The sequence below is a fragment of the Aquila chrysaetos genome (assembly GCF_900496995.4).
Source record: "Aquila chrysaetos chrysaetos chromosome W unlocalized genomic scaffold, bAquChr1.4 W_unloc_1, whole genome shotgun sequence".
In the NCBI taxonomy this organism is placed as follows: Eukaryota; Metazoa; Chordata; class Aves; order Accipitriformes; family Accipitridae; genus Aquila; species Aquila chrysaetos.
Window position 1 is genome coordinate 1,002,149 of NW_024470321.1, and position 15,195 is coordinate 1,017,343.

The 15,195-nt window shown below is 40.8% G+C and overlaps 1 protein-coding gene across 1 annotated transcript; it reads left to right on the plus strand.

The window, feature by feature from the left end:
* The first annotated feature begins 2,405 nt into the window (after positions 1-2,405).
* On the plus strand, positions 2,406-5,784 carry LOC121232875. The gene is made up of 2 exons (XM_041121373.1): positions 2,406-4,154; positions 4,606-5,784. Exons 1-2 carry the CDS (start codon positions 2,894-2,896, stop codon positions 4,932-4,934), a joined length of 1,590 nt encoding a protein of 529 aa, XP_040977307.1. The 5' UTR covers positions 2,406-2,893; the 3' UTR covers positions 4,935-5,784.
* Positions 5,785-15,195: the final 9,411 nt, after the last annotated feature.

Below are 15,195 nucleotides of genomic sequence, written 5' to 3' on the forward strand. Positions count from 1 at the left end.
AAAATTCCTACTCATGGAGCATGTATTATTTATAGACATTACGTAAATTCAATATCTAAAAAGCTGCTCCTCCAAAACTATTATGGCATTGCCAAGTACAGAAACAAATAAGAATTTCAAGGGCATACTGATTTTTTTTACTCATCTTTTCTGGTTTTGATTTTAAAAATTCAGTAAGTATTTAATTTTTTATGGAAATGTCTCTGTGAGTTTGTTAGAATAGTTACTTTAAAACTTAATTAAAAAAACCCACCTTTTAAAACAAGCCTTTCACGTTAGAAATAAATGTACCGGCTCTACCCTTTACTGAAAATCCTTTTGATAGCATATTTCCATACATTCTGTATGGTATGTCTAAATATTTTGATGGTTTTAATATTTTGTACCTTCTATGAAAACTGGTTTGCTGCTAGGTGACTGTGCAAGTGAGATTTGATAAATGATCATATATTAACATTATGGTTGAAACAATAGACAAAGGGTAACCAGGGAGATAATTACAAAGTCTAGTCAAGTGATTAACTAGTAATTATTCATAAGTTTTGCAGTTCTTTGCTCTTATGACTAGATGTTCCTGTACACTAGATGAGAACAATGTTGAAATTGATCACATGTGACTGAAATTGTGCTAAGCTTCAAGATCAAAGAACAAGGACAAGAACAGAGACTTCAAGGACAGCCAACAAGAACTTCAAATGGGTCGGTGGTCGCAAAAGCAGCCCTTCGACTCAAATGGATCCTTCATTGCGCATGATCGGATGTAGGCAGTACTAAGATAATCAGATGCAATCATTTTTATGTATATGTATACTAATCTGATTAATATGCAATTAGTTACTCCATATAACCTGTTTGTGCTAAAGCTGTGGTATGCACACTAGGTGGAATTATCCCCCGTGCATCCAGCGCTGCAATAAAGAATGCCTGCTTTCTAAAACTCCAAAACGAGTCTTAGAGAGTTTCTTCGACTGGCTTTTCGGTATCTTTTTGACCTGACCATCTTGCTCAACACTGTTCTGTTATCTCAAAGGTTGCACTTTCCAAATTAGGAAATGAATTGCTTGATAGCATGTCTGCACCATACTGCTACACTATTTTGTATCTGCATGCAAATAGTAATATATATCTGATGTCTCAATTTTGAAATACATTATTTTTCTCTTTTTCTAACTTACAGTGATGGAGAGATTTACGATGATATTGGTAATGGTATGTTAACACCCCAGTTAAGGTAAATAGAGCTGGTTTCCATCTGCGTTGTACCTCTATGCTGTCCCAGTAAACAGGCTAAGAAAAACAAAAACTGGGAGAGCAAAAAAGACTTCTCTTATTCAGGAGCTTTAGAGCATTTCTCTGCTGTTACTGCAGGCTCTGGACTGCAGGAATGCAGCTCATCTCCTGTGCATTCCTGTGTAAAAGGTTTATATTCTCAATCCACATAATTGCAGATCCTTTGGCTATTCCTCCCACAGTGGTAACAAAACCCTCCTCTATGTGCAATCTTTTTGCATAATCCACCTCAGCTGTGAAGATCAGTGCTTTAGTAAGGGGAAGGAAATTCAGTGGAGGAACCTAGATTCACTGTGTGAATTAGATTAGCCCTTACCACTACCTTACTTCATGACAGAAGGCGTAAGCTTGTGTGTATTTGCACGTGTGCGTCTGTGTGTGTGTGTGTGTATTTTATGTCAAATAAGACAACTTCTGAGGAAACTAATGGACCCATAAAAGGGTACCCTTATGATTTCTGTACAGCAGTCCCAGACCATCCTACATGGTGTTACAATATAAAAATCAGTTTTGTACTTACAAGTTAAAATTGTAACTACAGGGAATTGTGTGAGGTACAATGAATCATGATGGGCATAACCATAGAAACCTCATATATTTTCTAGCAAATTTTGTGTTTAAGAACTAACATTATGATTGAAACAATAGACAAGAGTGTAGCCAGGGGACTAGCTAATAGAGGTAATTACAAGAGTGTATTAAGTAATTAACTAGTATTTACTCATAAGTTTTGCAGTTCTTTGCTCTTATGACTAGATGTTCCTGTACACTAGATGAGAACAATGTTGAAATTGATCACATGTGACTGAAATTGTGCTAAGCTTCAAGATCAAAGAACAAGGACAAGAACAGAGACTTCAAGGACAGCCAACAAGAACTTCAAATGGGTCGGTGGTCGCAAAAGCAGCCCTTCGACTCAAATGGATCCTTCATTGCGCATGATCAGATGTAGGCAGTACTAAGATAATCAGTTGCAATCATTTTTATGTATATGTATACTAACCTGATTAATATGCAATTAGTTATTCTATATAACCTGTTAGTGCTAGAGCTGTGGTATGCACGCTAGGTGGAACTATCCCCCGTGCATCCAGCGCTGCAATAAACGAAGTGCCTGCTTCTTAACTTCTCATTGCTGTTAAGGAGTTTTATTCCGGATTTCAGCAACAGTTTTGGCGACCCAGATGGGACCTTGAGAGTGAGACTGGATGAGATCGAGTGTTGATCGAACTCCAGCCGGCACCGAGGGATTCTCGGGGAGAACCATCCCTCTTGACTCACAAAGCTCCTCGCAAAGTTCCCTGGAAAAAGGGTAAGGCACTTCTTCTTTGAAATTTGTTTGGATAGCCTGCCCGTAAGACACGGCGAAAGCTTCGCAGGGTTGGGGCTCAGAGGGTACCCGTTTGCATTGGAAGCCTAGGCGTCTGCCCGTAAGTCATAAGCGAAAGCTATTGCTGGGTTGGACATTTGTGTATTTGGGACAATTGTCATTTGCATTTGTTTGGTATTCGGTATTTGATATTTGGCATTTGATATTTGGTTATTAATATTTGGCACTTGATATTTGATATTTGGTATATTTGGTATTTGATATATAAGTATAATGGCATTAGCCAAATTATTTAAGAGTAAGAGTGTGGGAAATATAAACACTAATGAAAAGATACCGAAAACATCACCATTGGGATGTTTATTGGCACATTGGGGTGAATTACATGATGATTTACGTAAAAGTCAGATGATTGAATATTGTAATCATTGGTGGCCTTTGTATGTTTTGGAAGATAGGGAAAAATGGCCAACAAATGGAACTTTAAGTTATAATACTATATTACAGTTAGTGTTATTTTGTAGGAGAGAGGGTAAATGGAGTGAAGTGCCATATGTGGATTTGTTCTTTTATTTGAGGCAGAGAACGGACTGGCAAAAAGAATGCAAGTTAATTAGTCGAGATAATTTGGTGATGACATTAACTTCAGAAAATAAGAAAGCTAAGAGTAGTTGTTCGGCTTGTGATATTGGAAAGAGGTGCATTAGATGTACGGTACCAAAAGAGGATGAAATGGAACTAGAATTAGAAATAGCCCCACCAAGGGAGGAGCAGGATCTCTCTCCCTCACATGCATGGGAAAGGAGTATTGAATCAGGGAGAATAATAGAACCGGATAGTACTAGAATGAGGGAAGAAGCTGATGAGACACCAGAAGTAGTAATTCATACTCCAGTGTCTCAGAGAACTCATCAGCAATCTCAATTGTTGGCTCCCTTGAGACAGGGAGTGGGACAGCATGGGCCAGTATATGTCAAAGTGCCATTTTCTATTATGGATTTGATGGCATGGAAACAGGCAGCAGGGGTTTATAGAGAAGATCCGGAGAGAGTAGGAAGGGTTGTAGAAACAATTATTAGAACTCAGGATCCCAATTGGAATGATTTACAAGTAATATTGGATAATTTATTGGATAGTACTGAAAACCAGATGGTATTAAAAACCGGAAAAGCACAAGCAGAGGCAGCACTTATGAATGAAACGCTCTCTGGAACTTTGGAACAGAGTTTTCCTTCGGGAGATCCCCAGTGGGATCCGAATGACCCTGTACACAGGAGAAGGTTAACTCGATACCAAAAATGGGTATTGTATGGAGTAAAGCATGCAATGCCGAAAGCTTTGAATTGGTCTAAATTACATGAGATAAAGCAAGATAAAAATGAATCTCCCTCTGTGTTTTTGGAAAAATTGAAGGAAACTGCTAGAAAATATACTGATTTAAAATTGGAAACAGAGGCAGAACAACAACAATTGGCTTCGATTTTTATGGGACAGTCAGTGCCTGATATAAGGCGAAAACTCCAAAAATTGGAGGGAGAGTGTGGGAACATATTTAGCTAACGGTCACAAGAGCATTCCAGACGCCTTTAGAAGGCCTTGAACAGAATAAACAAGAAGACAAAAATAAGAAAGATACCAATTGGAAGAACACAGGTGCGCATTCCACGATAAAGGGAACTTGGCACAAAGAACCTCAATTCGGCAGTTTATCTTGACCAATTAGACTGAGACAAGTCTCGCATGTTTTAGTTAGTATAACCAATTATGTCTTATCTTTATGCGCATGTACAGTGTTGATATAACCAATCATTGAGTGTAACTAGGCGCATGGACAACACGTGAATAATGTGTGTAACCAATAGTAAAATAGCTAAACGCATGTACGGATGTAACCAATGTATAAAATGATGTCTGATGCTCTAGTAAAGGGTCTTCAACTACGATCATATTGATCTGTCGTTGAGTCCATGATAATGCTCCCGCAGGAGAGGACTCAAGAAATTTGAATAAAATGTTAGAAACAGCATGGAAAGTCTATAATAATCGAGAGAAGGAAGAAGAGCAAAGAAAAGAAAAGAAAGAAAAGATCAGAGACAGTAGATTAATAGCTGTCTTAACAGGGCATGCGGCAAGAGGAAGAGGACGAACTCGAGGAAGAGGAGGTTTTAGAAACTTTGGTAACCGGGAACCTAATGCACCTCTAGGAATGAATCAGTGTGCATATTGTAGGGAGGATGGACATTGGAAAAAGGATTGCACTAAACTGCAAACAAATCAGCAAGAGGCTGCAAAAATGATGACTTTAAATGAATGAAGGGGACCGGAGGGGAACCCAGCTGAACCTCTGGTTACAATTAAGCTGGGAGATGATAAAGTTGAATTTTTAGTTGATATGGGAGCAGTATATTCTGTTTTGAATACTTATAAAGGGAAATTGGGAAATAAAACAGCTAACATAATTGGAGCGACTGGGAAACAGGAAAATAGACCATTCTTTCAACCCCTTGATTTAAAATTTGGAAATAAGGCAATTACACATGAATTTTTGTATGTGCCAGAATGTCCGATACCCTTGTTGGGTTGAGATCTGTTATCCAAATTAAATGCACAGATAGCTTTTGAGGGAGGAGAAATTCTTTTAAAAATACCAGAATCAAAGACAGGAGAAATATTGATGATACAGGAGAAGGTTAAGATTCAGGAGATGCCACAAGAAGTTGATGATGCTGTGATCCCTACAGTTTGGAACACAGAGATACCTGGAAAATCTAAAATGGCACAGCCTGTAAAGGTAGAACTGAAGGAAAATGTGAAGCCAGTGAGATTAAAGCAGTATCCAATTAAGCCTGAGGCTAGATTGGGAATCAAGAAATTAATTGATAAATTTTTGGAATATGGAATTTTAGAGGAGTGTGAATCTGAATATAATACTCCAATTTTACCAGTGAAAAAGCCATCAGGAGAATATAGATTAGTACAGGATTTGAGGGCGATAAATCAGATAGTAAAAGATATACATCCTGTAGTGGCCAATCCATATACACTTTTAACAGCTCTAGGGGAGAATCATCAGTGGTTTACAGTGCTTGATTTGAAGGATGCTTTCTTTTGTATACCCCTGGAAGAAGGAAGTCGAAAATTATTTGCTTTCGAGTGGGAAAATCTAAGAACAGGATGAAAAACACAATTGACATGGACAAGATTGCCGCAAGGGTTCAAGAATAGTCCAACAATTTTTGGGAGCCAATTAGCAAAAGAACTTGAGATGTGGAAACGAGATGGTCCCAAACCTGGACATTTGCTCCTACAGTATGTAGACGACATATTGATAGCGACAGAAGACAGACCAGCATGTATAAAGGTAACAGTTGATCTTTTAAACTTTTTGGGGCTAAGCGGATACAAAGTCTCTAGAACTAAGGCCCAGATAGCAAAACAGACTGTGATATATCTGGGTTTTGAAATCTCACAAGGGCAAAGACAGTTGGGAACAGACTGCAAAGAAGCAATTTACAGTATCCCGGAGCCGAGAAATACCCATGAATTGAGAACCTTTTTGGGAATGACTGGGTGGTGTCGGCTATGGATAATGAACTATGGTCTGTTGGCTAAACCATTATATGAAGCTCTTAAAGGTCCACCATTTGAATGGGGTCCAGATCAGCAAAGAGCTTTCAGGAATTTAAAACAGGCCCTGATGACAACACCAGCCTTGGGACTTCCGGATTTAACTAAAGACTTCCAGTTATTTGTACATGAGAAACAGCACATTGCACTGGGAGTGCTGACTCAGAAGATGGGAAATTGGAAGCGACCGGTTGGATATTTTTCCAAACAATTGGACTTTGTAAGTAAGGGTTGGCCTGCTTGTTTGAGAGCGGTAGCAGCCACTGTGATGATAATACAGGAGGCTCAAAAATTGACTTTGGGAAGAACGATGGTGGTATATGTGCCACACATGGTGATATCAGTGTTGGAGCAAAAGGGGGGGCCATTGGCTATCTCCGAGCAGAATGATGAAATATCAGGTAATTTTAATGGAGCAAGATGATGTGATTTTGAAAACCACTAACTTAACTAATCCTGCAGTCTTTCTGAGTTCTGTACAGGAAGAAGGACAACTGGAACATGATTGCCTGACTACCATTGAATATGTATATTCCAGTCGAGAGGATCTGAAGGATGTACCTATGGACAATCCGGACTGGGAATTGTACACAGATGGTAGCAGTTTCGTCGAAAATGGAATCCGCTATGCAGGATATGCGGAAAAACTTTAACTGCACTTCGGAGTGCGGTTGTCTGGAGCAGGCCTCTGTCTTTGGAAAATCCAGTACATGATTTCCAACCAGGTGATTATGTCTATGTGAAGACATGGACTTCTGAACCTCTTCAGGAATGTTGGAAAGGACCCTTTCAAATATTGTTGACTACTTTCACCGCTGTCAAGATTGCTGAATCAGATGCATGGATCCACTATACTCGGGTGAAGAAAGCTCCATCATCTTGGAAAGTTGTATATAGAGACCCTAGAACTTCAAAACTGACTTTGAAGCATGTCTAATCTTGCATATCATTTTGAAATCTGGGGGAAATGGATTTTGATTTGGAAAATAATATTGGTGGGAGTCTGGTCTGAGACTGTGGCTAAACAAAAAGTAACAGTGAACTATGGAGGTACTTTGGGATTGGGATGTAATTTTACTCAGATTCCAGAATTTGATCTTGACAAATGAGAAATTAGTTGGATGAGAGATAAGGAAAAAAGTGAGTATCTACCAGGACAATTTGAGCTGAAGAAAAAGACAAGAAATAAGAGACAAGCTGAACAATTAATTTATCTCCCAAAGAAAACTCAGGAAGAAAATTTGATGGTAGGATTGATTAAGGGATTTGCTAATTTCCAGAATGTGACACAAATTACTGCCTGTTTGCCAATACCAAGGGCAGTTGGTGAATCTGTTCCATGGGGAATTTTGACAATGAATTTGACTAATTTAGAACATAGAAATATGACTACCCACTGTGAACAAAGGCCAGTAGTTGGATGGCAAGAACAAGTGACAACTATTAAGAAGCAATGGAAGTCTCCAGGGAGCAGGGCAGATTGTGAAAAATTATTAAATTCTGTTTTTATTAAAATTGGGAGATTTCATAATGTAGGATATTGTACTTATGATGAAAAAGTTAAGAAAAATACAACTCGAATGATCATGGAATGGAAATGTGATAAGGCTAATCAGACAATACCAGAAAGGACAATTAGTTGGGATTCAGTGTGGTCTATGAATATACTGTCTCAATTCCAATATATGGCTAAAGCTCCTTGGTGTTTTACTTGGGATGGAACCATTTTTACAACTTGGCCATCAGTAAATGACAAAGGGAGTACATTACGAGAAAAGGAAAATTTAGTATCTTGGTGGAAATGTGAGAAAATATACAATTGCAGTACTAAAGACATGGCAATTCAAAGAATTCCCCCTTTAGCAGCAGCCAAGAAGTATGGCTGCTTGTGTAGAGGACTTAAAAATGATCTCCAATTGACTGAAACCTTTAAACCTAAAAGAGGAACAATATTTAGTTGCAGAAAAACTACTATTCAGAGTCCAGGACACTTAGTTTGGGCAATGAGTGACGGAACCTGGACAACACATCTGCCTCTTGATGGGAAGGTAAAACAAATCACTTTGGGAATGCCAACATTATGCTCAATTTGGAAAAAGTCTCCTTTTAAAGGATCATTAGAAATTTTGAAATTGGAACGGGCAAAAAGGTCAGAAATAGATTATGAATGGAATGAACCCTCTACTGGAGTTAGAATTAGTTGGGCCCTAGAATCTTTACTAACCCCTTTGCCAATATATAGGAATCGAGACTGACTGTACCAATTAACAGGACAGGTAGAGAAACTGGCCAATGTGACCAGAAAAGGATTTAGAGATCTAAATATACAATTACAGGCCACTTCCAAAATGACTCTGCAAAATAGAATGGCTTTAGATATGCTTTTGCTTAAAGAACATGGAGTGTGTGGATATTTAAAAGACAGAATGGACCATTGTTGCATACACATTCCGAACGTAACTCAGGATGTAGAACATGATTTGGAATTATTGGGAAAAATTGAGAAAGACACACAAGAGTTGCAACAAGATATGCAAGAGAGTTGGATAGACAAGATCTTTAAGGGATTAGGCTGGAATCTAAGTTCTTAGATTAAATCATTGATTAGTACAGTATTAACTTTGTTGATAATCTCTTTAATGATCATTTTGATTTATTATTTTCTGATAAAGTAAATTACTCATAAAACTTCTTTTAATCACATGATCATCCAAGCTGTTGCAAGACAACAAAATGGACAATCAATCCCAGAGTTTCCTCCAGCTTATAGTGAATAATTAGTAAAATTATAGTGAAAGTATTGAAATGATTTTCAAAACTTTCAAAGGGGGGAAATGTTACAATATAAAAATCAGTTTTGTACTTACAAGTTAAAATTGTAACTACAGGGAATTGTGTGAGGTACAATGAATCATGATGGGCATAACCATAGAAACCTCATATATTTTCTAGCAAATTTTGTGTTTAAGAACTAACATTATGATTGAAACAATAGACAAGAGTGTAGCCAGGGGACTAGCTAATAGAGGTAATTACAAGAGTGTATTAAGTAATTAACTAGTATTTACTCATAAGTTTTGCAGTTCTTTGCTCTTATGACTAGATGTTCCTGTACACTAGATGAGAACAATGTTGAAATTGATCACATGTGACTGAAATTGTGCTAAGCTTCAAGATCAAAGAACAAGGACAAGAACAGAGACTTCAAGGACAGCCAACAAGAACTTCAAATGGGTCGGTGGTCGCAAAAGCAGCCCTTCGACTCAAATGGATCCTTCATTGCGCATGATCGGATGTAGGCAGTACTAAGATAATCAGTTGCAATCATTTTTATGTATATGTATACTAACCTGATTAATATGCAATTAGTTATTCTATATAACCTGTTAGTGCTAGAGCTGTGGTATGCACGCTAGGTGGAACTATCCCCCGTGCATCCAGCGCTGCAATAAACGAAGTGCCTGCTTCTTAACTTCTCATTGCTGTTAAGGAGTTTTATTCCAGATTTCGGCAACAATGGAAAGGCTTTTACATGTAGCTTCACTAGAGTGAAACACTCAAATGCTAGGAGGTGCAAGAAATGAGTTTGTATTTGCACAGCCTCAGTTCTGCCTCCTTGTTTGGATGCGTCTTTAAATGTATGTGCAGTCTATAATTACATGATGGCTCAGTATTTTTTTTCCCACAGGATCCCCGCCTCATTTAATGGTGGATGAGAGTTAACAGAAAAGGCAGTTGTTCAGCCCTGTTCATTCAGTTTCTGGCCACTCCTTTATTTAGTGCAAATCTTCCCAAGCCTATGCTGCAGCCAGAATTATTAGTTTCTCATGGAATTCATCACAATGATATCTCAGATTCCCATGAATAAGAATGGATTTATCTTGTGAGACAGTAAAATATTTTATCCCTATTTTTAATGTATGAAAGTAAGGCACCAACAGGGGACAATTTGTGGAACATATCCATAATTCTGGATACAAAACCAAATTGCTAAAGCTAAATTAATGATATTTTTAGTGCTTTCCTAGATTAGGACTCTCACTATTTTCTCTTCCTCTTCTTTGCCTCTACTTGTGGTTAAACACAAAGAGAAGAGAGAAAACACCTTGTGTTTGAAAAGTATTAGCATCCAAAGTGTATATTTGAAATACACCATGTTTACAGTAATAAAAAGGGGGCAGATAGGAGATACTGATTAAAATTTAATTTAAATAATAGTTTAGATGATATTCTGAAACTTAATAAAAACTGGGGACAAATTCTAGAATTGAATGGTCTACATTATTCCCTCCATTTACATAATTTGCTGTCTCCCAACTCCCACATTGACAAGAAGTTTGTTGGTATGGTTTTGAGTCGGGTCTACGGCTTTTGCCAGAATTAAACACTTATGTGTAGATGGTCTGGGGATATGCCAGGCTGAGACACCCAAACCAGTTCTGAAAGAATTAACTTATTTATCAGAAGCCATTCACCCAGAATAGCAGCATAGCCCTCCACCTCGACTACTTAGCCTAAGAAAGAAGGTAGTAGTCTGTGAGAGACTGAAACTGAAAGAATTAATGTTTCAAACATTGTGGTGGGGCAAGTTCTGCTTAACGAACTCTGCATAACAAGGAACTCTGCCTAGCAAGGAATCACAGGTGAAAAGAAGCCGATCAGCACCCATCAGCAACAGGACAGGGAGGGCCTGCCGGAGGGTGCACAGCTCCCCGTTCTGATGTGCTGTTCTGATAGGCTAAGCAGGACAGCTCACCATGCACGGCAAAAGATCACATCTGCAGGGAAGGGGAAGTTACTCCCCAAACGACCCCCAAGCCCAACAACCCATTTCCCAAAGGCTCACAAACCGCCCATGACACCTAAGTAGCCTAATAAGTTCGAGTGTGTGGAGGACCTTGGCTGGACCGAGGGGCCTGGGGAGGATATTGACCTTGACAAGATTGCAGTGTTCCCGTGAGAGAACAAGAAAGGAGGAGAAGCATGCCTGGGAAACTAAGTTTAAGGAATGTGTTGACCGTTTGCAGTTGTGATAAGGAACCTGAAAAAAGCCACCCAATGAGGGGTGAGAAAAACAACTTCTGACAACTTTCTGACCAATAAGGGAGAGACATATTGTCCCGATCCAATGTCGGGGAAGGTTTCGATATGATCCCAAGAGCGAGATTAAGACACAAACGAGGTCAAATGCCGTGTAGTCAAAAGAGTTTTTATTATCAAAAGTATCAAAAGTGGAAAATGATGGCGATAGGATAGAATGGAAGAAAAGGTAGAAATTAAGCAAGCAGTCGGGATAGAGTTGCAAGGATGGTCACCACCACGGATCCAGCGGCGTCCCGTCGGTCCTCAGTCTTCAATTCTTTGGTGAGGAAGAAAAAGCCCTCCCACAGCTTGTCTCTATGGGTTTTTATAGGGCATATTTTGATGATGTCATGCGCTGCAGGTTTCATTTATCACACGACCTTCGCGTGATCGACACCAGAAACCAGTATCTTATCAGCTCCAGCCCAGTTTCCTCCCCTGGATGCCTCAATGGCCTGGTAATTGTCCTTATGGACAGAGGAGTGTCCTGCTTAAACCGGCCATCTTGGAGACAAAGGGCTCAAGATGAGCAGTTCACAGTTCCTTGATGACAGCCCAGTCCCTCACACCTAACAATCTTTGAGGCAAATGGTTCAAGATAACAATTCAGTCTCTTACACATATGTACAAGGTAACAAGTATAATAGGTATAAATTTGCTGGCTTGTGATAATAAAAAAACCTTCTTTGCTTGTACTATAAGAATGCGTACTTGTCGTTTGTCCGTCTCGACCACGACAATTGGTGACCCCAATGTGATGCTGTAAATTATGCTTGTGACTGCGAGGAGAGCAGTGGAGACGGAGCCCGGCATAGCTTGAGAGCGGCGGGAAGAGCTGCTAGTCCGGACCGATACTTGACACCTGCAGATAAACAGGTGAGCTGCCGGGAACATGGGCGGGACCCTCAGTAAAGAGGACGCCGGAATTATAAATATGTGGAAAGTAATATTGCAAAAGAGAGGACTTAAAGTAGAAGAGTTGATGTTGCCGAAAATGCTCTTATGGGGCAAGCAACATGGATATAAAGCAGACACAGTGACTGCATTTAGTGTGCCTGTGTGGCAAGGACTCGGGGACAAGCTGTTTGACAGTGCATCCTGAGGATCTAAGGAGGCAGCCAGCCTCCTGACCACATGGCGCCAGCTCCTTGAAACCGTCCAAGACATTAGAGAACAAAGGGATAGGATGAAGGAGCCAGACGTCCCCATCGCGGGGGGAGGACAGTCCTCTCCCACAGAGGACGTGGGGTCTGTTGCCCAGTCCTCTGGCAAGTGCGCAGGGCGGCCAAAGCCACGGGGCCGACAAAAGAACCCTTTCGTTGATGACTCTGATGATGAGCAGCCCTCAGGATATTCTCAGACTATTAAAGATAGAACTTATAAGCAGCCCCAGGACTTGCTTCCTGGTAGTGATGTATGCCCCGCTGAAACGGCAGAGGCGCCGGTTAACCCGTCCGCCCCCCTCTTGCCGCCTGATTCCGAGGATCAAGAAGGGATGAATAGCCCCCCCCGGGCGCGGGGAGGGGAACAGGGGACCTCATGCCTGTACCCCCCTCTGCCAGCCGAAACATCAGAGGGTTGGGATGATCCCATGGACAATGATATGGGGGATCCTGAACCTGGGGGGTCTGCGGGAACACCGAAGGAGGGACAATTACAGGGAGGCTCGCGTTGCCGAGGTCAGCCCTGGGTCCTTCCGCCGGCTCGAATTACTGTCAGTCCCCACAACCCCCTGAAATTCTGGCAGCAGGTGAAAGCTCGAACTCTGCAAGAAGGAAATTGGAACCTATCCGAGCAAATTAACGTTCCTGTAACAGCAGGCAACTCCGGTGAAATGAATTTAAAGAGGACTGGGGCGATGGCTTTCCAGGGTGGTACAGGGTGATCCAGGACAAGGAATTATGGATGAACATAGACCATATTCGTGGAAAGTTATACAAGACTTACAAAAGGCAACTGCGCAATATGGTCCCAACTCCCCCGCAGTTATGCAATTAATACGCCTATTAACTATGGAAGAAATGACACCTTATGATGTTGCTCAAATTGCTCAAATTATTTTCCAACCTGTGCAATGCGCCATTTTTTGTAGTATCTGGACTCAGAGAGCAGAGACGCAAGCAGTACACAATTTGCAGCTTTCACAAACCGATCCACGTTATGGTAACGGAGCTGATGTTCTGACTGGGACTGGTCAATTTAATAATCCTCAACATCAGGCTCAATGGCATCCGCTTGTATTGGAGCAAGTAAAGACTATTGGTGTAGAAGCTTTGCTCCGAACGGCAGAGCTGACAGAGCCTAAGGCAAGATATACCATGATTAAACAGGGGGCTAAAGAGCCGTTTCTGTCGTTTATAGAGAAATTGATAAGGGCTATAGAACGACAGGTATTTGATGCACATTTACGAGAAATACTGGTAAAACAGTTAGCCCGTGACAATGCTAACACAGATTGTCAAAAGGTGATTAAGATGCTCCCTGAAGATCCAACCCTAGAAGCTATGATTATGGCTTGCGAGAAGGTGGGCTCTGTTGAACACAAAATGTCTGCATTAGCTACAGCTATGTCTGTAATGCGTATGTCTAATCAGAAATGTTACTGCTGCGGACAAGCTAAACATGTCAAAGCTAACTGTCCCGCTAAAAATAGAAAAGGAGGAGCCGGACAGGTGGCCATGAGAACAGCTACATGTCTTAAGTGCAGAAAGCTGGGACACTTTGCAAAGCAATGTAAATCTAAATTTCATGCTAACAGTCAACCCCTCCAGCCGAAAAACGGCAGAAAGAGCGCGAAAGGGCGCTTACAGACACAAATGCCCTACCACTCCAGCAACCCCTTTCTGGTACAACAGCCAGCGCAGACACCACAAGCCTTTGTGACAAGTTACGGGGACAAACCCAAAGAGCAGCCGGAATGGATGTATACACCACCCACACAGTAACTTTATCTACCCAAGGAGTGCATAAAGTGCCCCTGGAAACCTGGTGACGTGCGGAAACGGACTCCACAATCAGTGAGATTGTAAAGTAGGTATGTTTATTCAGCGCTGGGCAGCACAGGGGGTAGTCCCACCAAAGTCGTGCGCGCCCGACTCGGCAGTTAGTTTCAAGTTTATACAGTCAAGTGTTACATATTCACAATACGCCTATACATATGCATGACCTGTCCCTGCTTCATATTAAAATTAGCTCCGAGAGGTCATTTCCATAGTCTCCTCTCAACTGCGCTTGCGCAGTGCCTCTTTATGGTGGTCGTCTGGTGGTCGCAGAGATGAAGATAGATGACTCCTCTTCGTCACCGCTAGTAACCTTTCTTCTTGCGCAGGCTCAGTGATTTCTTGGTATTCACCCAAGCCGCAAGACCAGTCTTAGCTGGCTCTTGGGGCCTGCTCCTGCTTCTTATCAGGAACTGTCTTTACCTTATTGGCTGGTTCTTAGGACCAGCTCTTCTTATCAAGGACTGTCTCTATGTCAGCTAATTTCAACAATGTAAGCGCTAAACATCATCTTTCATCCCCCTTTATTATGTCTACTGAGATTCTTTTGACTCCCCTTGTCTCAGTCCCCCCTTTTCTAGAAAATAGTAAATTCTTTTACTATATCTAATCCTAGTACTTCTAATATATTATCTCCCTATCTAGCATCTTCTCAAAGTATTTGTTGGTCTCGAGTTTTCGTCGTAACTGATTCTTTTTCCATTCACTGTAAGAGTCTCCTGTACTCCTACGGCACAAAAAGCCACATCGAACCACTACGCCAAGAACCACAGACAAGAGAATAATGATTATTATAGTGACAAACAATTGCTTCAACCATGTCAAATCTGGAATTTTTCTAATATGTCTGTCAAGTCCCAAGAAGTG